Raw genomic sequence first — 24,940 nt, forward strand, 5'->3', positions numbered from 1 at the left:
AAGGAAGCAATACAAGTTGATTTTGTGACCACCACTAAAGATGAGCCAGCAAACAATGACAACAAACTTAAAACAACCCTAGCCATCTTGTTTCCTCGCTCCTCATCGGCTAATCTTCAGCATTTAAAGCCATTGTATGTCACAGCCCACATTGAAGGTTACCCAATCTCCAAAATTTTCGTTGATTATGGGGCGACGGTCAATATCATGCCCGTATCCATCATGAAAGCATTACGACGATCCAACGATGAACTCATTCCTTCAGGAATAACCATGAGCAGCTTCGTCAGTAACAAGTCTCAAACCAAATGAGTACTCCTTTTAGAGGTGAACATTGCAGGTTGCAATCACATGACTGCATTTTTTATCGTCGACTCCAAGATCGAATATAATGCTTTGCTGGGTAAGGATTGGATTCATCAAACAAATTACATCCCTTCTTTTTTATACCAAGTTCTCATTTTTTGGGACTGCAAATCGGTCGTGGTCCACCCAGCCGATAATCAACCATTCAAAACCAACATGATTTAGGCCCGCTATTATGATGATCACGTCGGCTACATTACCCTGCAGGGTATTAATGAAGATGGACGGCCGACTCGGATCTCAGTCCAGAAAGCCATTGAGGTAGGCGATGAGATTGTCCACCATGATTCAACAAGACTCGGTTTGGCAGATTTAATTACTAACATTGATGACTGATGCCACAAGAGAAAGGCGTCGGGCCGCGGTTTCATCCACAATGGAACGTTTGCTGGCTTATTGGTATGTTATTTCCCAACATCCACGATCAGGCATAAACTTAATCAAATTTTTGGCCGACGACGATAACGGCCCAATATTATCATTGAAAAAAGTTTAGGCCGCACCGCCCGAACTCGATGATAATCGACCCTAGGTTAAGGACCCCTTAGAAGAAATAAATGTCGAAACGACCAATAACCTTCGGCCATTATTTATTAGTGCATTGCTACTCCCATTCTATGAAAGTCGAACTTGGTCAATTACTCAACGAGTTTAAAGATTGTTTTGCTTGGAGTTATCATAAGATGCCGATCCTTGATCGGACCCTTGTTGAACACGAATTACGCATCAAAGCTGGTTGTAAGCCTTTCCGCCAGCCCCCTCACCGATTCTCGACTGAAGTAGAGCTCAGTATAAAAGATGAACTAGTTCAACTTTTAAAAGTTGGGTTTATTCAAACCGTTCGATACGTCGAGTGGCTGGCCAATATCATCTCAGTGGTAAAGAAAAACGGCACCCTACGCATTTGTATCGATTTTCGTAATCTGAACCTGGTAACGCCCAAAGATAAGTACCCGATGTCGATCTCCGACTTGTTAATTGACGCCGCAGCACATCACGAGATCTTATCCTTTATGGATGGGCATGCCGGTTATAACCAGATTTTCATCGTTGAAGCTGATGTCCATAAGACCGCTTTTCAGTGCCCCTGGGCGCTCGGCACATACGAATGGGTCGTCATGCCTTTCGGCCTCAAGAACGCCGGTGCCACATACTAACGAGCTATGAACACGATCTTTCATGATTTAATTGGTACCATCGTCGAAGTTTACATCGACAATGTGGTCATCAAGTCAGCACGTCGGCAAACATATTTGGATGACTTTCGTCGGGCATTCCTACCCATGCGCCAGCATAATCTGAAAATGAATCCTGCCAAATATGCTTTCGGCGTATCCGCTGGAAATTTTTTAGGCTTCCTCGTGCATCACCGTGGTATTGAGGTAGACGACAACAAGGCTCACACAATCATTAATGCGCCACCCCCGACGACTAAGAAACAATTACAATCGTTGCTCAACAAGATTAACTTTCTTCGACGATTTATTACTAATTTGGCCGGGAAAATGAAAGTCTTTTCCATGTTTTTGAAACTTAAGGACTCCGACATCTTCAAATGGCGCTCTGAGCACCAAGAGGCATTCATGCAGATCAAGGTCTCTTTAACAACTCCACCCGTCCTCGTCCTACCACGACGGGGCCAACCACTTAAGTTATACATCTCAACGGTCGAAGAATCCATCAGTTGCCTTCTTGCACAAGACAAAGACGTCGGGCGAGAACAGGCCATTTTTTACCTTAACCGAAACCTCAACCCACCAGAGATTAATTACTCCGTTGTCGAGAAGCTCTGTCTTGCCCTATTTTTCGCCGCATCGAAACTCAGACATTACATGCTCCCTTCCGTCACTCAAGTCATCGCTTAAACTGATGTCATTTGTTACATGCTTACTCGGCCTATTGTAAAGGGCCGAATCGACAAGTGGACGATAGCCCTTTCTGAATTCAGCTTGCAATATGTGCCCCAAAAAGTTGTTAAAGGTTAAGCTCTAGCTGATTTTTTTGGCCTAACACCCTTCCCCGTATGAGTTTAGGGGCAATGACGTTGACATCGGCTTAATACAAACACGTGATAATTATTGGACGATGTACTTTTATGGTTCCAGTACTTCAGTCTCGGCTGGCCTTGGGATCGTTATTCAATCCCCCACTCATAATCGTTGGTATTTTTCTCTAAAGCTCGATTTATATTGTACGAATACGAAGCCCTTGTTATCAGCCTCGGCGTGCTACACGATTTGCAGGTAACTCGTGTCTTTGTTCTTGATGACTCCGAACTTGTCATTAATCAACTCAACGGGACTTTTCATTGCATGAGTTGTACTCTGGCTCCTTACCATATGGTTGCCAGCTATTTGGCCGAATCTTTTGACGACGTAACTTTCAAATACAGTTCACGAGTTCATAACACTGATACCGACGAATTGGCTCAAATAACCTCCGGAGCCCAACTTATGTGGGGCAAATTAGGCTAAGAAATACCTGTGTCACGACAAGCACATTCGGCCTTGATTAATCAACAAGTTCTCTGACGTGATTGCGTGATCTGTACACGGGTTATGTCTTTGCCTTCATTGTTAGAACAGAAGGATACTATTGAGGTTTGTGTCGTCGAGGCATTACCAGATGATTGGAGAATGACGATTATGCTATATATTGATAACCCCAACAAAAAACACGACCGACGGACAATGGTTCATGCCACAAACTACGTATTATACCAGAATGAGCTGTATCAAAAAGGTGAGGATGAGTTACTGTTGCTATGCCTCGGCTCGCAGAAAGCTACTCAAGCAATGGCAGAAGTACACGAAGGAATTTGCGGGGCCCACCAATCTAGACAAAAAATACGTTCGCTACTTCGGCGGCACGGCTATTTCTGGCCAAGTATTCTAAAGGATTGCATTGAGTATGCAAAGGTTTGTGTACAGTGTCAAATCCATGGGCCTATATAGAAGTACCGGCCGAATCATTACATTCGGTCACCAAACCATGGCCATTCCAAGGATAGGCTATGGATGTTATCGGTAAAATCACATAATCTTCTGGCGTAACCAAACATGCGTGGATACTCGTCGCAACGAACTGCTTCACCAAATGGGTCGAAGCCAAGTCATATGCTGAGCTAACATCTAAAGAAGTTTGTAGTTTCATTAAAGAAAATATTGTGACTAGATTTGGCGTGCCAAAAACAATCATAATAGATAACGGTATGATCTTTACATCCGACAGATTTAAGGAATATACGGCAAATCTAAATATTCGACTCGAGTAGTCTACGCCATATTACCCATAGGTGAATGGACAGGCCAAAACAAGTAATAAGGTTCTGATTAGTATTCTTGAAAAGATGATAAAGGAAAGGCCAGTTATGTGGCACTTAAGGATAAACGAAGCATTATGGGCTTATCGAACTTCTCTACGGACAACCACTGGAACAACTCCGTATGTGTTAACTTACGGACACGATGCAATGTTGCCCGTCGAGCTAAGTATAAACTCGTTGCAAATAATTGAACAAAGTAGTTTGTTCAGCGCCGAGTACAGTCAAGCCATGAGACAAAAGTTAGAAGATTTAGAAGAAGCTCGGCTTGATGCTTATAACTTATTAATGGCACAAAAGAAAATCGCCGAGTGTGCGTATAACCAACGAGTTAGACAAAAAAATTTGGTGAAGGGGAATTGGTTTGGCAAACCGTATTACCTGTGGGAATTAAAGATCCCAGGTTCGGCAAGTGGTCGTCGAATTGGGAAGGGCCATTCGTTATTCATAAAGTACTCGGCAAGAGGGCATATCATTTCAGAGATTGAACCGGTATCGTTCACAAGTTGCCAATCAATGGATGATTTTTAAAGAAATATTATCCAGTCACCTGGGAATGCGAGAATAAAAGCTTCATTTCATTTCATTAAGTTCATTTCATAGGTCGATCAGTTTACAATCAAATAATTTTAAGGTGATGAAGGAATGAAAGATTTAAGAACAGCCTTTAACTCCAACCACTTCACCTCACCCATCGTGACCTCAGCTTGCCGATTCCTCTTATCCATCTTCAGCTGTTCGACCCGCTTCACACTAGCTGCGTATTCGGTTAAGAAGGATTTGCAGCTGGACTCAAAATCCTTCGCAAGCTCGGAAGCGATGGCAGACTTTCAATTTTGGAGTTCGACGATTTGACGGTCAAGGTCGGCCAGGGTCTCTTTTTTTGCCTTTAAAACTTCGACCTTTGGACAAAGAGCTTCTCGAACGGCTGTTGCAGCTTTCAAATCGTCGTCAGCCCAAAGAGCTTTCTCGAAAATACTAAAATATTCTCAGGTCCGTTCCAAGGTAGAAGACGCTTGAGTGATAGCCTCGACGCTCAATTGACAATAGCTCTGAGATCGTTTATGCATGTACCCACCGAATCAAAGCCTTGGCGCTCGAGGACTTGTGAAACTGAAAGAGACAAGAGCTCTTGCAACTAAACAAGAGCAGTTAATTCAACGGGCTTAGTCGTAGCTGCCGAAGAGCCAGCTGCTCCCGAAGTACTCTATAGGAGAGCATCAAACTCGACTTCCCATGAAGGCTGCACACGAAAAAAAGTTTAGGCGCAAGGAAAATCATAAAATAAGGTAGCAGAGATGATTTGTTTTAGACCTGTCGAGAGGAGACTTCGGCCATGTCTCCAAGTTCATTGCTCAAACCCAGAGAACTTAATGGCCGAGCCCAGTGTTTCAGACTGCTTCTTAATTCACGCGGTCGATGAAGGTTATCTACGTTCGATAGCCACTAAGGTGGCCAGGAAATATAGATAACACCCTTCGGTGCATAGAATTTTCAGTGAAATGAATAACTGGGCACCTGACATTTAGTATTTTTCTCGGTTCAGACTTGTTATAACAAAATTGACAAGAGAAAGTAGTTGAGTCTTACAAAAGTCGAGGTCACTTCTTGAGAGGGGATGCCAAGGTCCTGGTCCTACGGGTGAATTGGAGTTTCTGACGTCGCCTTAAGTTCAATAATAGGCTTTTTCCCACGATTGGCTACAGGATGATCAACCGGGTCGGCCGCCTTAACCATAGGAGGAGGGTCAACAGAAGGAGTTTTGGTTGGTCAAGAGCGACTTGTCGGCAGAATCTCGTCATCCTCAAATAAAAGAGTTGTTAATACTTTTGAATTTAATGAGTAAATGTAATGGCCAACATAGTCATACCTCTTCTAAGATGATCGACGATTGTTTTGGATTCTTGGGGAGATTTTTCCCAATCGAAGGGGTTGCCTCCCCCAGTACAGTTTTTATGGTAGGCCCTGGAGCTGTAGGCGTGTTGACCAATGGTATAGCAACTAGTTCAACCATGACCTCGGGGACTTCAGGTACTGGTTGAGCTTGGGTTGCCGATGGTTGATTCTCCGTTGAAGCCTGAACAATAAGAGCAGAAGGAGAGGCATTCAGAGTAGTTGTCCCGGTGGTGTGGCTAGAGATAACATGAATCTCCCATGCTCCATTCTTTGCCAATTTCTGATCCGTTTTGAGGAACGGGGGACTTCACTTGCCGTCTCGGCATCCAGGTGAGGCCATTTGCTCTGTGTGTTTTGTGTGACGGCTTTGGATTTCTTGGAGGAAGTGGTTAATTTTTTCTTGACCACAGCCGGTGGTGACGGCGTCCACCTATTTCAGTACCCAACCGCTTAAAAAAGCGAAATCTCGTTAATAAAACCGTTCAAGTGTTTGAAAAATAAATGTAGAAATAATTGTATACCTTAGGGCACCTCTTCAGATTGAGAGGCAGAAGTTTTTTTGGGTCAATCGCCAAAAATTTTGTTGACTAGGTCCTCGACTGAAGTGCCAAAAAGGTTATGAGTATATTTTTCCCACCAGTCGCCAAAGGTGTCGGTGCCAAGAGATTTAGGAACAGTTGGTCGAAGGTGAAATTTCTTGCATCATTCCTGAAATTCTTTCTCGGTGTTTTTGCACTTCCTTTTTGAGGAACCAGAGAAACGTCCTCGGCTTAGAAGGGAGCGGGAAGAAAGTAGAGGCATAGGGCAACCTTAGAAGTAGCCAAGCTGTCGGGCAGTAAAGTGGGGGTGGTAGACTTCCCAACTTGCTTGGCGAGCATCGCAACCGAGGGGAAGGTCGCGAGGTAACACGAACGACCCCTAGTTTTGACGAAAACCAGCATCTTTGCTTTCACTCCAAGTCGATGTAGGAAGTTTGATGGAGTGAGGGTAATCCTGACAACGACATATCAAAAATTCATTGTCGAAAATGACATACAAGCCAAATAGGTGTTTGAAAACTTCTTCAGCTCGGTGAGGAGGCACTGGTCGAGGGGCCAACTGAAAGCCGAGTGCTAATGTGGATTGAAGGTTGGAGATTTCTGGCCGAAGTGTGGAGAAATAAACCTGCAGCCAGAGTTGGAATACCGAGAGAGGTCCATTCTGGTGCAGGTCGATCTTGTTAATGGTCGTTTCCGCTAGACAGCGTAGGATGTTGGCGAGGATGGCGGGACTGAGCGCCAGATAGTGACCACTAGCCAGGGCTTCCGCACCGACATATTCTCAACCAAGCATTATTCAACTTGGTACAATAGATGAACTTGTTGTACCAATAAAATAGGAAGGCCTCGTGTTCTCCCTTCCGTAGACTTGCCTCCCATCGACCAACAAAATGGAGGATAAGGGTGTTGTAGTTCAGAAAATTCTTGTGTAATTCTGAACTTCCTCTTTTGAAGGCTTTTGACCTTCTTGGCTCAACGTCTCGACAGCCAGTTCGTCGAACAGCACCTTGAGGTCAAGGTTTGATGGGCATCCAATAAGGGTGGCATTGATCGGAATGCCAAAAGGAGAAGTCCCGATGATAGCCGAGATGTCGAGGATGGTGGGGGTTATAGGGCCGAATGGAATGACCATAGTGTTGGTAGCCGAACACCAGAGGCTTAGAGCTGCCATAAAAAGTTCTTTATCCATGGTAATCTTCATGGTTAAGAGCTTAATGGCGTCATGGATATCGAGAGCCTCCTAATCTTTACTGAAGAATTTTTCCATTTGTACAACCCAGGCTACCCAATTCACACTGGTCGAAGACCAGGATCCTTAAGGTTTTCCCTGGCACCACTTTGACCAATCGAATCCTTGAAGCAAATCAGTGTTTTTTGAATAGGTTGATGATGGATGATGGCACCAGGTCCTTGAAGAGTGGGCCCAGGATTTGGTGAGTAGTTTTAGGTCACTCTCGAAACGCAGAGTCTTAATGGTGTTTTGATCTATGAAGTTCTTGCACTTGTTGCACTCGTTTAAGAGCTCTGAGATGAAGGGTGCCATGGATGAAGGCTTAAAGATTTCTAAGATGAAAGCTCGGGATTTTCTGATTTTTGAAGGTTTTGAATATAGAGTGATGAGAAAACCTCAAGGGTTTTGAAAAGCATAAGATACGAATGGAAGGGATCCGGGTATTTATAGGCATTTGAGACGAAAGGCTAAGTGTTTGATTTTCAAAATCAAGGATAAAATAGAGCGGGAGAGTTGGTAATCATTGTACATGCTCAGAGAATCAAGGCGAAAGGACCAAGGTTTTCGGGGTTTGAGGACGCACAATGGCGTGTTACGACAGGTTTAGTGCAAGAGAGACGTTTCGGCGATCGCATGTTTTCGAGGATCATGATTGAAGGCTGCTAGGGTAACCAGGGAGCTGACACGTGGTAGGACAGTTAGGAAATCGAAATCGTGGGGTTACATCTCATAAATACGCATGGTGGTATTTCCCAATAGTCGGTTTCACCTTTTCAAGGTCGAGGCTCGAACCAAAGAGTATAGGACGGTGACCTTAGAAGCGAATGGGCAATGTTTGGGCCCAAAAATATTCGTTTGGGCCGAGTTTAGAATTGTTCTCGGCCTAGAGGCCGTGTTTAGGTGTCGTTGGGGGTTATCCAGCCCATGGGCTGCGCAGTAGAAGCTAGCCGTGTCTCATCGGGAACCTGTGGGATGTGAGTGAGTACAAAGTCCTAGTAAGAGTAGGACTGGCCGATATAAGGTTGGATCGGGGAAAGGAGTTTTAATCCGAGAATGATTGGGATTCAACACAGGTTGGCTACTATAAATAGGGAAAGGAGAACATCGAACAGAGCCCCTCCAATTCAACACACAAACTACCATGAGCAAACCCTCGCTCTACGCGAAACCTCTCAACAACCTTGAGATTTTTGTTTTCCTTTTTCGCCAACACATCTTCAGTTTGGATAAACAGCACTGTGAAGGCAATCGGCAAACATCTTCAGTTTGGATAAACAGCACTACGACAGGGCCAACCGGTTATCTATCCAAGTCTCGGTCGAGAAGGATTTTCGAATCCTTATTGGTAGAAGTCATCTCGTTAGCCTTCTCGGTGAAGCGAGGTGTTACAAGTTACTATACTCGGCACATTGAACGCCGACTTGTTTATGATTGGTTATTCGCAAGTAGGTTTTAGAGTTCGGCATTCTGACGGCTGAACTACTTTCACAATCAAGACGTACATTTGTTTTGAGTATTTGTGTCCCTATACTTTGGTGTCGATTCGGTGTGCTTATACTCTCACGAACATAATCACTGTGACCGAATCTGGCGCCGACGATTTGTGAACTTCGCAGAATTAGTAGCTTTGTCTTCAAGCTCTAGAACTTAAAGGCCGAGACGTGTTCCTTCCTCGGCCGCAGTCGCAAGATCAAGAAGTTAGCCGCGTGCTTAAAGCAACATCAACATATTTTACTCCTCGGCCGAGCTCGGTCGACGAGTTGGCAATCCCTGCCAACAACTGAATGACGTAGTTAACTTATTAGTTACTCGGTCTGCGCCCCACGTAGGCTTAGTAGTTTTTAGGATCAACAAGTTGATACGTTAATGATTAAAGTCAGTACTAAGTCACCCTTTAAGAACAGGTTAATGAGTCGGGTTATTATCAAATCATTCATTAAGAATCCAATAAGATATCGTTTTCCAGATCTAGACATTAGGTATAATAATTTCTTATATAGTCCCTTATCCCGACACGACCTGTTAATGAATCGGGTTGTTATTGGATCACCTGTTAGGAATTTGTTAAGATAACAAGTTTAACACGACACAACCAATAAAGATAACGAGTATAACACGAAAACAATATGAATACGACAAAAATGGCACATTTGCTATACCTAATTAAAAGCATACATTTTTTTTTTGTCTATTCTCCGTGCCACTTGAAGTCAACCAAACCCATAACCCCACCAGTAATTGTAAGTGAGAGGTCTTAAATTTGAATTTTGCTAAAAATGAATTTGAACTACATTATTGCTAGTCCATTGCGACCTCCTCCCCCTTTTTCAAAAAAAAGAAAAGAAAAGAAAAGAAAAGAGCTTTAAATTGTAAATACCTGCTGAAACGAGCCAAATACATCATTTTTTCAGTAGACCCATCAGATAGGAAAAGGAGGGGGCCAGTGCATCTCTAGGGATGACAATTCTAACCGTTAAATCCGATAACCATGGATAACCGTCTGAATGGAACGGATTTGGGTATGGAAGTTTGGGTATATTCTGGATATGAAGAAAACCCGTTTATATTATTCGGTTATAGTTTTGGATATGGTTACAGAGGTCCCCAAACCGTATCCATAACCGAATCCGACCCGATTAGTAAGTAATATAATTTATGTGTATATATATATATATATCCATTATTCACTCAATCATTACCTTGAGAATACAAAAGTTGCATTTTGTAGGAAAGTAAAGTTTTGAATCAAAATCAATGTGAACTCAATGGTGCTTATGTGAGATATCAAAGACAAACCAACATCATCAGTGTTTTAATTTTTTATACTCAACAAGATTCATTCATTGGCTCATTTTATACATCAAATGTTTAATGACGAAATTAATATCTATTAACTTACAATGTCTTAATTGAACGAATATATTTTTTGTATTGACGAAGAAGGATATACCCGTTAACTGATGAGAAATCTGTTACCCGGTAAATATGGTTATGAATAATACCCGATAGTTAATTTGTGATTATGAATATGATTAATTTTTATGGTTATGGAGACGGATACAACGTCTTAAACCGAACCGTTGCCATCCTATGCATTTCCATCTCTCTCTCTCTCTCCGAAGGGAATCTAGGGTTTGTTTGTAGCAGTGAATCTTTCCTTTCCCGTCAGCTGCTGCTATTACTGGTAAAGGAATCTCTAACGTTTCACCCAAACTTTCCTGTCACAGAGAAGGTCCACCTAGGGTTTTCAAATCTCAACTCTCTCTCTCTCTCTCTCTGTATTTCTACTTAGTCTCCAGTTCTCTGGTACTATTTTCTGGTCATTTTTCTGAATTTAAATGCTTGGATTGTAATGGGTTTTTTTTACTCTTCCATTTCTATGTGTTTGAATGGTTGCTACTGTAAAGTGTGGGGTTTTCACATGGTTTTGGCTGCGTAATATGCTGTTGGGGCATTGCTTCTTTGGCTCCTTTTCATTCATGTATGATGTTTTAGACCATTATCTGCTAGTCTAAGCATTCACTTGCAATGAAGTTTCAGAATTATTATGTTTTTTTGCTGATATTTGGAAGTGAAGAACAAAATTGAAAAGGGTAGAAAACTTTTGAGCAAACAGTATTTGTCTAGGACTATTTGAGAAAAGGTGGATATGAAGACCGATGAAGCGATTATATGATTGAGAATTTGTTAATACCTCTACTTCTTTAGGACAACATATTTTCTTGGACATTTTAGTGAATTTCTCCACAAATCATATGCTGCTTAAGGACTAGGGGCTCCTTGTCACCTTTCTAGTTACTTTGTATCTTGTCTTGCTCTTTCCCCCATATTCTGACTGAAATGCCCCTTATATCTTGGTTTTTCAGGGAGCATGTGAGGTTCCTTATACTATCATACGGGGGCATGTTATTTTCTGATAGCATGGCGACAGAAATTCCAATAAGAATGTCAGAAACTAGTGGAAAATGGGCTCCTCGTAAGAAGACTGCTAAATTTGCATTGTCATCTGCTGATATGGCAGCAGAGGAGTTGAAATTGCTTCTCAGGGGCCATAAGTTTAAAAGCAACAAACAGGAAGTTTCTTCTAATCGAAGTGGAAGTGCACCCCCAAGTATGGAGGGTTCGTTTTTGGCCATCGATAACCTTCTATCCCAGCAGGACACTAGCATGAATGGAAGCTTGGCAAGTCTAAGTAGTGTTATTGAAAGGTGTGAGATTGAGGAACAATTACGGGCTGATCCAGCTTTTTGGCATATTACTGTGCCAATGTCAATTTGAATCCTAGACTTCTTCGTCCACTTTTTTCTTGGGAGAATCGACGTCTGGCAAGCTATATTGGTAGTTTCAGCCAGAACGGGGGACCTGTAGATTGCAGTGGTAGTTTTCTGTTGCATGTGTCTCAAGGATCACTTCATACACACAAGGAAGAATATGAGGATAATCAGTCTTCCCAACACGTTTCTAATGATTGTGTAAATCAGACAAGTGAAGTTTGGTCCGGTGAGGCTGCAGCATCATTTGTAGACCACCAACACCAAAATGCGAGTGATTTAATACAGGTTACCTTGACATTTTAGTCAACAAGGTGCATATATTCCTAGTTATGATTACCTTGAGAATTTCATTCTTGTTTATTTTTAGTTGGGTTGTAATGTCTGAAATATTTCTCTTAAAGAATAGCTTCTATTGTCTAAATGAACTTAAAATTTTGCCCATATTTTGAATCCAGGAAAAAATTATTGTTGGAGAAACTCAGGAGTTGTTGTCAATAAAGTAGTCACCGGTTATTTTGAACTTCGCTTTCCTTACCATATCATGGTTTGTAATTGTAACTTATCTTTTTATTTTCAGGAAGATTTTGGGGGCTCTGCACCACCTGTACCTACTCACTCTTATACATTAGGAGATGGAATACCTGAGGAATTCATTGATCACGGTAGTGATTCCAGTTCTTTGCATGATCCTGTTATTAATGCGACAACCACCATTAGGCCCAGCGTGGGTGCAGATACTGTCGATGCAACAACACTTTCCCCAAATGATAATTCCTCACCAACCTCTGTTTCCAGGAGCACGGCCGTTAATGATGCATGTGTTGCAGTCATTGAACCTGAAATGAAGGCTCTTAACATATCGGACTTGATAGAGAATCAAAAGAAACACGAACAATGGGAGCGCAGTTGCCAGAATCATTTCTTGCAGCAGCAGGCTCAGCAACAAAACAATTTTTGTCAAGTTCAAAGTGGCAAGACACAAATAACTTCTCAAGGAACTGACGGTATATATATTAGCATGGATCCGCATCTCCATAATACATCTAAGTTTGCGGCGGATGTACAACCAGTTCTCCAGACATCTGGGTTCACACCACCACCATATGCAACTGCAGCAGCCTACGTGAATTCAGCTAATCCATATTACTCAACTATTCAAGGACCGGTCTTTCTCCCTCCATAGTATGTTGGCGGATGTGTGAATCCTACTGCTTTTTCTCCATATATCGGTGGATATCATCCTCCGGTTGCTGTCCCTGTGGTTGTTGATGGAACTGTGGGTCCAAGCTTTAATGCTCGAAAATCTGGGGTTGCAACTGCAAGCATCCTTTCACCTGGTGCTGATATGCAACATTCAAGCAAGTTCTATGGTCAACTTGGATATCCGCTGCAATCTTCTTTTTCTGAACCTATGTACATGCAATACCATCAACAGCCTTTTGTGCAGTCGTATGGTGTTCCTAGCCAATTTGATCCATTGGCATCAAGAGGTGGTGTTGACTTAAAGAAAGTGTCCAGTCATGGTACTTATTTGGATGAACACAAAAGCCAACATCAGAGAATTCGAAACATGGGGAATTTGAACCCACAAAGAGGAGGGTTAGTGATAGTGACTTCTAACTATTTTGGAAGTGCACCAAATGTTGGTATTTTAATGCAGTATCCAACCCCTCCCCTTACTAGTCCAGTTTCGCCAGAACCCCCCCCAATAGGTTCAGGCAGAAATACTGGCTTGCATGCATGGCCAGGGCACAGAGGCTTTGAGAGTTATGACGACCCCAAGATTTATAATTTCCTTGAAGAGTTGAAATCTGGCAAGGCCCGCAGATTTGAGCTATTTGATATCAAAGGACATATTGTTGAATTTAGGTACTTTGTTTGTGCTCAAGTTGTTGATTTCATTATTAATTGTTTGGAACAAGTAAGTCATCATGAATTTTTCAATTTCAGTGCTGATCAACATGGGAGTAGATTTATTCAGCAGAATTTGGAAAACTGTAGTGTTGAAGAGAAGGCTTCTGCATTCAAAGAAGTTCTCCCACATGCTTCTAAACTAATGAATGATGTTTTTGGTAACTATGTGATTCAGAAGGTATGTTTCTATGTTTTTTTTTCTCTCTCTATGATGTCAAGGTTCATGCCATTTTATTAATTTCAACTTCATTTGTTATTTCAGTTTCTTGAGTATGGAACCCCTCATCAGAGGAAGGAACTTGCCAATCAACTTTTAGGTCAAATTTTTCCCTTAAGTTTGCAAATGTATGGCTATCGTGTAATCCAAAAGGTATGAGAGGGTGATAAGATGTTGCAGATTGTGTGCGAATGAACTTCATGTGGCATATTCATGTTTGATGATTTGCAACTTTATAATACAACTCATCTTATCGCTTTTATTTTTTATTTCAATGGATGCGGGTGGTCTAGAGCAGTTTTAAAGGGGTCTAATTGTATTGAATTGACTGATAGCTTATCTTGACTTGTCTGGAAATTATGCTAAATTTTAGCTCCATATTGTTGAGATGTTTACGCTATACAATATAGATGTATTTGGAGGTGCTAAATATGTTTTTGATACCAAGTAGTATTACCAGTGATGTTTGAAAGTACAAAACTGAATGTAGAGATCTGTGGGTGTAATTGCTTATATTTCTGATTTTTTTAGATAATATTTATTATTTATCTTTTCCAACATCAAATATTTGTTTTATCAATATTGCTATTTTTGCAACAGCAGTATTATGGTTTTTGCCTTCGTTGTATTGTATTGTGTTTTATAAGAACCTTTTATTGTAGTTATTGGCGCATGAAAGAGTTGATGCACTTTATTCTTATATGTCTGACTTGTAATTCTATCTTCTTGCATCTTCTTTAATTTTTCTGAGACGGGGCTGGGGATTGTAGATGCTTTAATATTCTTTTTAGAATAGTGCACCCATTGACAAGCTGCTAACGATATTTGCCATAATGAAATGGTCTGTTTCTTAAAAAATCAATGAATAAATAAAAGGTAATTGTAAATGGCCGAACAAAAAAGTGTTAACAGTAATTGGAAGCAATGTGTATTACATAATTGCCTTCCCAGCTTAGTGTTCTTGGTTCAATAATAATATGCCTATGTCATTTATTGTTTATGGTGGTTACAGGCACTTGAGGTTATTGAACTTGAACAGAAAGTGCAGCTTGTACATGAGCTGGATGGGCATATTATGAGATGTGTTCGTGATCAAAATGGAAACCATGTCATACAAAAGTGCATTGAGAGCATTCATACAGAAAAAAAATTGGGTTTATAATCTCTGCTTTCCGTGGTTAAGTTCCAACACTTTCAATCCATCCTTATGGCTGTCGTGTTATACAGGTATCACTAAACTTGAGGGGTTGGAACACTTCTCTTCCCCTTTGCCACTCTTCCTTTGGTTACCAGACAAAAATGAACTTGTTTCTCTGTTTTTCGGTTTTGCTGTAGAGAGTTCTGGAGCATTGTACAGATAAGCTGCACTGCCAGTTTATAGTTGACGAGATCTTGGAGTTTGTTGCTGGTCTTGCCCAGGACCAGTATGGCAACTATGTCACACAGGTTTGTATTGGACTCTCTACTATGTTACTATCCATTATGAATTTATGACACTTAGTCTCACGCTGAAGAACAAATGTGCCTTGCTGAACGTTTAATTTACGCATATTGGAACTCAGTCGACGTCTTAGTGGTCATACTTAATATAGTGGTATTACGTATAGGTATCACAGTCATACGTATGTCATGAGAAGATTTGCCCTCTTATAGGATGAGGATAGCCATAAGGTACTAGCAATTTAAACGGTGTAGTTAATTGATGGAGGAAATTTCTTTGACACATGCATGAATTTGTGGAGAAACAGGCATCCAATAGTGAGAATAACTCAGATGGCATAAATTTTTATTGGAAAGGCATGACCCCAGAAGTTGACTAGCTGTTTTGCAATAGAAGAGGGCTTGTAGTTCAGTGTGTCACTGTGTCTACACCAGAAGTTGTCCAAAAATTGCCTTCCACACACCTACTTACACTCTTAGGCACACATGTTTTTAGTAGAATGACACGAGAGAGGTGTTGAAAAACCGTCTCTCTCATTCCTATTTGGTTATCCTAACCTCATGACTCTGTAGGTATACATGTACATGTTTAGCCTTTTTTATGTCCTAATAGTTGAATGTTGATACGTATATTTCGTGTCCTATATGTGCAACACTTCTTTCCAACTATATTTCTGATGTGCTTTATGCTTTCTAGATACAACTACATATTTCATTATCTCTATATACATGTGATTGATCTTTCATCATTTGTTTGGCTAATGAATTTTATTTTTATGCTTGACAGCATGTGTTGGAGAGGGGAAAACCTAATGAAAGAAGGAAAATTATTAACAAGTTGTCAGGTCATTTTGTACCGCTGAGCCAGCACAAATTTGCTTCAAATGTTGTTGAGAAATGTTTGGAATATGGTGGTGCTGCGGAACGAGAACCGTTAATTAAGGAGATTGTTGGGCATAATGAAGGAAATGATAATTTGTTGGTATGAGGAATTCTTCATTGACCCTTTAGTCATAGAGGAAAAATCCATTAGTTGTGTTATTTATATGTATATGCACACACACATATGCCAATTTATAGTTTACAAAGCAGCACAAGTTCATTTGAAGCTTTGCTTAACCTTCATTTCTTTTTTGTCCTAGGTAATGATGAAGGACCAATATGCAAATTATGCGGTGCAGAAGACTCTTGAAATCTGTACTGATAGTCAACTGGTGTTATTAATTAATCGTATAAGGGGCCATACAAACACATTGAAGAAGAACACTTACATGAAGCACATCGTAGCTCGGTTTGAGCAGCTATTTGGTGAAGGTGTGTATTCTTAAACTCTATATCATTGTTGGTGTACTGTATAATGATTACTGCTGCATGGATTTGAATATGGAATACGCATGTTGAACACTCTATTAACTTGGAAAGGAGGAAATGACCAAAATGTAGCTGAAGTAGCTTCAACTACATTTGAAATCTCTTTTCTGTTATTTAATTTTTTTTTCTGTAAATTAGAGAAAACATCCAAACAATTATCAGTTTTATAAAAAGAAAAACACTTCAAAATCTCAATCGGAGAAAAAACCCTTCGACCATCCACTTGTCACGTTCTAATTGATTCTGAAATGGAAAATTCATTTGGTGCCCTTCTTCCATAGCAAAGTGAGAAGGTGGTTTTTCTAAAATATTAGCTTTTTGAAGCGTTCTTCTGTAAAGTGTAATATTATTAGGGGCTTGTATGTCCTCTATAGTTGATCATATGGCAAGAAATGGATAGTTGAAAGAGGAAATGACAGGGAAACATATTTGGCGTGCCTCACTTTGCAAACACAATCTCACAAGTATTTTCGATTATTTGAACCGTACGCTTGTTTTTCTTTGGCTTGCAGAAAATCTATCATGATCGTGATGGCAACAAAGGGAAAATGCCCAAGTACCTTCAGTGAATAGGTGGTTTGTCAATGCATACAGGGAATGTGCACCCAGTTGAAATTGAGGAGAATAACATGAGATTAGTTTACTGTGGCACCTTGTTCGTTGGAGCTGTAGTTTGGTCGTGTAGGCTTGGTAAGCACCTGTTGACCCTAAAAACTACCAAGCCTATGTGGCGCGCAGGCCGAGTAATCTATAAGCTAACTACGTCTTTTGGTTGAATGTGGGGCGTGCCAACTCATCGGCCGAGCTCGGCCGAGGAGTAAAATATGTTGATGTTGCGTTGGGTGCGAGGCTGACTTCTGCGTCTTGCTATTGCGGCCGAAAAAGGAATGCATCTCGACCTCCTGGGTTCTCAAACCTGAAGACAAGGCTACTATTCTTACAAAGTTCACAAATTGTCGTCGTCGAATTCGGTCACTGTAATGGTATTTGTCAGAGTAAACTCACGTCGAATTGACATCAAAGTGTGAGGGCACAAATACTCAAAGCAAATATAAGTCTTAACAGTAAACGTGATTCGGCTGTCGAAATGCCGAACTCTAAATCCCACTTGAAAGTATCCGATCATAAAATAACTCGGCGTGCTATGTGCCAAGTCCAATACACTGTAACACCTCACCTCGTCGAGAAGGCTAATGAGATGACCTCGACCAACAAGGATTCGGAAATCCTTCTCGACCGAGACTTGGATAGATAGCCAATCACCCTCGATGCAGTGCTGTCTATGCCGACTGAAGATGCTGCGAGATCGGTTGGTTCTACAGCAACAGTGTTGTTTATGCCAACTGAAGATATCACCGGTTGCCTTCACAGTGCTGTTTATACCAACTGAAGATGTGTCAATGAAAAAGAAAAGAAAAAATCTCAAGGTTGTTGAGAGAATTTGCGCAAGGCAGTTGTGTGTTGAATTGGAGGGGCTTTTTCCGTTGTCATTGCATCTGTATGTATAGTGATTGTATGCTTGCTTGGCACGGTTAGATAATTGTGTAAAGTCTGAGTGCAACTCTAACTAGCTGAAATAAATTTGATCTATGGCCTTCAGATTTCGCAACTTCTAAAACAAAGCTTATCTAGGCTTTGTCATACCACATCAGAAACCTAGCCCATCTAGGCTTCTGATCTAATTAAAAAACCTCAAGTAGAAAACTTTATCACCATGCAAAAACCTAGTCTACCTAGGTTTCTTGTATCATCATTACCACCTAGGCTTATCACATCTCCACCAAAAGCTTAGCCTTCTTAGACTCATTGTCTTATCCATCACCCAAGGCCATCATCATGTATCCTGATCTTGCCTAAATAAATTTTAAAATCCGTTTTGAACTGTTCTGCACACCCACATCTAGATATCAACTTGAACTGTGCTGACATGTTTCTAGTTGGAAATACATCTCATCCTTCATAATAAACTATTATGAAAAGATAATTATGATAAAACATCATAACATTATCCTTTAATAATAACAAAATGAATTACCTCTATTTCTCATCCGGTGGTGTGAAGCTATGCTCATTCAACGGTCTCGATTAGTGGGCTAAAGGTGTAAATTTGGGTCCAAATAGCACCAAAGTTGTCATGCGGCTTCATGTGCAATTCGACCATCAGTAAGAGAGGGTTGATGTTTTGTTGGTAGGTCGGTCAATCGGGTTGGTTCAAAGTACCATGTTTTGTGACCACCCCTACAAGTATAAGGCTCATTCTGACTCCTATAACAAACTCATACCTCATCTTTTAAACATTACAATGTCTTGCATCAACTTACGGTTTATTGCAATGTCAGACTTTCGTTAAGTTTTCTATCAATTTGACTGTTAAATGATGACATAACAAGCACAAGGCCCACTCCCTTGTCCAATTTTTTTTAAAGGACAAATTACATTTTACCACATGAACTTTAGGTATAACAAACTCATATCTCATCTTTTGAACATTGCAATGTCATACATCAACTTACAATTTGTTGCAATGTTAGATTTCATTTCCTTGTCTATCTATTTGTCTATTAACTACCCTCGCCCATTGAAACTCCATATTGCTGACTTGTCCACGGAGAAGTGTGGCTAATCCCATTCGCTAAATATATACCATTTGCTGAACTAGCGAGTACGGATATTGACGCGATTGTTAAACCGAGTAGCGTAGCTTCGTTTGGTCTTTACTCAAATTTAGATTCACGTTCACGTTTGTATCCGTTCTCTCTTTCTTCACCATAGATTGCTCATCCACTTGGGAATCATTTCGTCCCCGACTTTTCTTCTGTTTCGGCTTTCTTTTCGCTTCCTACTTTTTGAATGCCTACATCTCCCACTTTATCTGCTAATTCAAAAGTGCGCTCTTCAGCTCTAATGACTCGATTGGCGACGGAGATGGCACGTTCGATTAGGATGACACCATTTGGTGCTCGTACTCTCATAGATCTACGTTGAATCTGTTGGCCAACTTCAATTTCTCTAAGTTTCAAAAACTGTCATCGATTGACAGCCCCAAATTTGGCTTAACCTCCTCCTCTAACAGTCTGCTTTGAAGGTTTTCACCATTTTTGCAGAACTCAAAAATTAGAAAAGCTTGAAGCTTAAAGCTTTTTTTTTTTTTTTTTTTTGTTAGCTTTGAAAATCTTTAGGGTTTTTTGGGTTCAGATTTTCCGAGGGGGAGAACAAGGGGAAAGGGAAACAGTTGGAGACGGAAGCAAGGGAGAGAACCACGTGGCGGAAAACTAGAAAAAGACAAGGACGGTGGGTGGACACGGAGGATATTTTGGATATATTAAGCAAATAGGATTGGCCACACTCCACCGTTGACGTGTCAATAGCAAAGAGTTCCTATGAGCAAGGGGGTGGGCCCCGTGTTTACCACGTCAATAGCTAACATACAAATTAACAAACAAGGAAACGAGGTATGACATTGCAACAAATTCATAAGTTAATGTATGACATTGTAATGTTCAAAAGATGAGGTATGATTTTGTTCTCTGACTCAAAATTAAGGTGGTAAAATGTAATTTATCATTTTTTATTTTTTTAAAGTTTGGGTGAGGGAGTGGGCCCCACGCCTGCTACATCATCATTTAACGCCCAAATTGATAGAAAATTTAATAAGGGTCTACCATTGCAATGAATCGTAAGTTGATGTATGACATTGCAATGTTTAAAAGCTGAGGTGTGAGGTTGTCTCATCACGTGCATCTTTTGGAGAGACTTAGTCCTTTAAAAGAGGGGAGTTAATTTTTCTTTCTATACAACAATTGTGATTTAAGCTAAACTGCACAATGGACTAACAATAATAATTTAGTATTGAACCTAAAATCTCAATGACAAGTAAAACTTGAACTACGTGACCTTGCACCTCTTGTTTTTAGATCACTCAATACACTACTTGTGAAACTTGAACCAAACTCTGAAAACCCGATGACCGAGACCCTAATGCCTAAAGCTCAACTTCAGGGTTGTGGCCACTAGAGACTGATCTGGGTGACGTCGTCACTCAATACCAAGGTCTGAAACTCCAGCGCCTAAGACTTGAAACCTTGGACCTCAACCAGTGATCCTCGTGTTAGGGACTTGTATCCCGAACACCAAACAAAACTCTTCCTCGCATTTTGGGGCTGGGCCACAAACTAGACTACACTCCTATTAGAGCCCAAAACTACCAAAAATCGCGAAGGAAGACGCCGCTAGGGTTTAAGCTCTCTCTCTCTCTCTCTCTCCCTCCCCCACCTCCCCTATCTCTCCCTCCCCTTTCAAGGAACAGAAAAGAAAAGCGAACATGTCTCGGCCGGAGCTGCAAGCTCCACCCGAGATATTCTACAATGAAGAGGAAGCTCGAAAGTACACTCGCAATTCCCGAATCATGGAAATTCAGTCGGAGCTCTCCCACCGAGCCCTAGAGCTTCTCGCTCTCCCCGACGACGGCGTCCCCAGGCTGCTCCTCGATATTGGTAGTCCTTCGAAACCCAACTCCCGCAATCTTTCAATTCTGTTTTCGTAAAAAAGTCCCAAAGGGGTTTGATTTTATTCACTGAACGGTGAAAAATCGGAGTGAGTGATTGAGCTTTTTACTGCAGGTTGTGGGTCGGGGCTCAGCGGAGATACATTGTCAGAGAGTGGGCATCAGTGGATTGGTTTAGATATTTCCCAGTCGATGCTTGGTATGTGGTTTTTTCGGGTTTTGCTTATTCGTTTTCGATGTTTTGTTTTGGTTTTGAGCTTCTTTGATGGATTCCATGGTTTGTTTCTAAATGGGAATTACGTTTCTTTGATGATTGGAGATGTGGCATTGGAGAATGAGGTTGAGGGTGATCTTTTGCTCGGGGACATGGGTCAGGTATCACACTTAATGGCTCGTGCTTCAGTTTTTCGTGGACGGAAAAAAGAGGGAAAAACTGCATACAAATATGATATGGTTCAACCTGAAATTGTTTTTCTATCAGCATATCGTAATTGTTCGATTTTGTTTCAGGGCTTTGGACTTCGTTCAGGAGTTATTGATGGAGCGATAAGCATCTCAGCCGTTCAGGTTTACATTGTGTTTTCACTCACTAGTACTTGCAATGATGGATAATGGATACACCCTCACCACATCGAACTTCAACAATCCGAACCGTCTACTTAAAAGCTCTTAGATCATCCTTGCAAAATATTAGCCAAATCGAAAATATTTGAGACATAAATTGACAAACACTTTGTTTTATAAGAAACACTGAAATTTCATTGTGATAATTAAATAGGCAAATGGTTTCGAATTGAATTGAATTTTTGCAAGGATGATTTATGAATCGAGACTTACAAAATAGACGGTTCGGATCGTTTAAGTTCGATGTAGAGTGGGTCCCAATCCCTTCCCTTAAAGGCCCTGTTTAGCTGGATTTTTTTTCCTATCTTAGCTTGTTTCCTTTCTGTTTTGAATATTTTTGCTGAAGTTTTTGCAATGTTGTACCTGTTTTTTTGTTTCTTCAATTTTCTAAACTACTGAGACTACTTCATGTATGCTTTTTTTATGTTTTGATACGGTTTACTATATGAATATTACGCCAATTTCTCTTTATCATTTTGTTCAATGCAGTGGTTGTGCAATGCTGATAAGTCATCACATAATCCACGATTACGATTGAAGTATGTTGTGTTTCTTGTTGGTTTTTATATCCTCGTCATAAATTCTATATCATTATATTCTTGAAATGCAATGAAAAGTGTGCCATGATCTTCTTATTCTTGGACTTTTTATGACATTAAGCATCGGTTGAGCCTGCAATCCCTTTTGAAATTTCAGTATGAATGTTGCTGTCTTAATTCCTTTGTAGGGCTTTCTTTGGATCATTATACAGATGCTTAGCAAGGGGAGCAAGGGCAGCATTTCAAGTTTATCCTGAAAATCTGGACCAGCGCGAGTTGATTTTGAGTTCTGCAATGCGTGCTGGATTTGCGGGGGGTGTCGTTGTTGATTTTCCCAACAGGTATGCAAGAAACCAATTATGTTTTCTTGTGTCATAGGCTGTTAGCTCGTCTGAAACAATGTGGTTACTAGATTACTTTCTAAGCTGCTCATGCATGATCCCACATATCCACTAAACAAATGGCTTCTGGTATATGAACCTTTGTAGGGCTTCTGCATCAGCTTTTGCAAAATGCATCTGATCGGCCTTTATTTATAATACATAAAGGGTCTGAACATTGCTAACAAAAATGCACGTGCATGGAGTTTGAATATTTATGCTTCACGGAAAGGGTCAGGGAACTAGTACAAAATATAGGGCAAAATGTTGGATTCTGACTTCACATGGAATTTTTAATATCTAAATTCTTTCAGTAGCATTTTCCTCTTAACTTAAGGAATATCTTGTTACAGTTCCAAGAAACGAAAGGAGTACCTTGTCCTCACGTGCAATTCACCATCTATTACCACTTCTACTCCCAAGGGAAAAGGCGAAGATGGCGAGGGTTCCACTGATGATGAGAGTAGTGAAGATGAAGAAAATCAGACAGTAAGTTTTTACGGATGCATTTACTATTACTATATTTCTTGTTTTTCTCGAAGTCTAATGTAAAGTCAAAGCTGCTAAACTTAAATCTATCTGTGTGCTCTGACATGAATTTCTAATTTGTTATATTTTATTCGTGGGGAGCAGGTTTCAAACTCAGACAGGCACAGGCCGAGGAAAAAGCAGAAGACAAATAAGAAAGGCAAGGGAAGAGAATGGATACTAAAGAAGAAGGAACAGATGAGAAAAAAGGGAAATGTTGTTCCACCAGACACCAAATACACAGCTCGGAAAAGAAAAGCTCGATTTTGATCTTACACCCGGACTATATCATACCGTTTTGGAGTGATGGCTTTAGTGTTTGCTTTACACAGTTTGTACAGGCGTCTACGAAGGCATTACCATTTTCTCTTCAGTGCTGGAAGGTGCCGTGTAAAGCAGATTATAAACAGATCTCTCCGGGCAACGGATCTGGTTGTTATATGATTCAGTCCTGTAACCTTAACTAGTTTAAGAAAAGAGACTTTATTCAGTTTTAAGACAATCTCCAACATAAAATTACTAAATGCTAAATGTTGTTTACGTAAAGTCTAGACTTATGTATTTGGCTTTCCTTGTCAATAATGTAATACATACCATACATGCTCAAATTAGTTTGAGGACATTGCACAAAGGGCTAATATTGTTGGAAATATTTACTCAAGGGTTTGGGCCACTTCAAATGTTTGTTCATGCACATGCTTTTCACATTTAAAATTTTCTACCGCTTTTGATTAGTGATGTCTGGTCAGAATTGGTTGTTGCTTTCTAGCTAGCTAATTGACATTTTTTGGTTGAGGGATTCTTTTAGCACTTGATCTACTCAAATCGTTTTCTGGGTTGACAAGTGCTTCTTGTACTTGCTAGCTCAAAACAAGCAATCTTTTTGCTTAAAGCCCTAGCTTGGCTTCATTTTTCACTTGGTTGTCCATATTAAATTTCAAAGAGATAGAGTGCCTTCAAAAGCTTTTGAGCTTGCCTATGACAAGTCTTGTGCTTGCTAGCTGAAAACAAGCAATCCTTTTGCTTAAAGCCCTAGCTTGGCTTCATTTTTCACTTGGTTGTCCATACTAAATTTCAAAGAGGAGTGATTTCAAAAAGCTTTTGAGCTTGCCTCTTCTCAGTTATGGAACCCTAGCTGCCAAACTATTTTTCATGCATAAAAATTCCCCATTGAGAAATAGGTTTGCATTGTTTACATGGTCTAACTTTTAAGTTTCAAATCTTCATTAAACCTAGTTTTAGGGTTCAAGTTGGTTTCTTCCTTAAACTATTTGACTGGAGAAACTGCCTTATATGTGTTCAAATTGTTCTAGGAATGAGTTAAGAGAGATATTAATCTCCACATGTTGATTTAGTGAAACTTGACATGTATGAGGCAGTTTCAACTATTTATAATGCGCTTTGAATTGGGAGCTTTAATGAAAAGGGTTTGGGTTAAGTTTAATTTAACAAAAAACTACCTTATACTATTATTTAATCAAAAGGGTTTTATATTTAATTATAATGACAAAACTAATCTACATCACACCTACACACATTTAACACACATGGGCTGAATTAAAAGCCCAAAACGAAATAATTTTTTTTCCAACCTTGCCCCTAACAACAATCCCATTATGTCAGCCAATTCTGTTAGAAATAAATTTCTCTTTATTTTCAAGTATGCCATTCTATCAGCAAGTTCCTTCTCTCTTTCGTTTTTTTTTTTTTTGGCCATTCGTTCTCTCATGGTTTTGCTTATTTATTTTTTTGTTTTCTTCTTGTCGTCCCCCTTCCACCTGAAACGGAATTAAAA

The 24,940-nt window shown here is 40.4% G+C and overlaps 1 protein-coding gene and 2 pseudogenes across 1 annotated transcript; 2 read left to right on the top strand and 1 right to left on the bottom strand.

Annotated features, from left to right (window-relative positions):
* Positions 1–5,239: 5,239 nt before the first annotated feature.
* On the bottom strand, positions 5,240–7,324 carry LOC126609248 (uncharacterized; annotated as a pseudogene).
* A 3,095-nt stretch (positions 7,325–10,419) lies between these two features.
* Positions 10,420–18,169, top strand: LOC126607119 (pumilio homolog 6, chloroplastic-like; annotated as a pseudogene).
* Positions 18,170–20,587: 2,418 nt separating this feature from the next.
* Positions 20,588–23,753, top strand: LOC126607121 (18S rRNA (guanine-N(7))-methyltransferase RID2-like). Its single transcript, XM_050274572.1, has 8 exons — positions 20,588–21,063; positions 21,190–21,273; positions 21,394–21,449; positions 21,585–21,641; positions 22,188–22,237; positions 22,426–22,578; positions 22,971–23,106; positions 23,251–23,753. Exons 1-8 carry the CDS (start codon positions 20,892–20,894, stop codon positions 23,413–23,415), a joined length of 873 nt encoding a protein of 290 aa, XP_050130529.1. The 5' UTR covers positions 20,588–20,891; the 3' UTR covers positions 23,416–23,753.
* The last annotated feature ends 1,187 nt before the right edge of the window (positions 23,754–24,940 follow it).

This window comes from Malus sylvestris, chromosome 16, assembly GCF_916048215.2.
Source record: "Malus sylvestris chromosome 16, drMalSylv7.2, whole genome shotgun sequence".
Taxonomy (NCBI): domain Eukaryota; kingdom Viridiplantae; phylum Streptophyta; class Magnoliopsida; order Rosales; family Rosaceae; genus Malus; species Malus sylvestris.

What these genes read in the sequence shown, in the direction of transcription:
- LOC126607121 (XM_050274572.1), top strand. Translation starts at nt 20,892, where the DNA reads ATGTCTCGGCCGGAGCTGCAAGCTCCACCCGAGATATTCTACAATGAA. An exon ending in CAGGCTGCTCCTCGATATTG is followed by an intron (nt 21,064 to 21,189) that starts GTAGTCCTTCGA and finishes TTTTTACTGCAG; the next exon opens with GTTGTGGGTCGGGGCTCAGC. An exon ending in TAAGCATCTCAGCCGTTCAG is followed by an intron (nt 21,642 to 22,187) that starts GTTTACATTGTG and finishes TGTTCAATGCAG; the next exon opens with TGGTTGTGCAATGCTGATAA.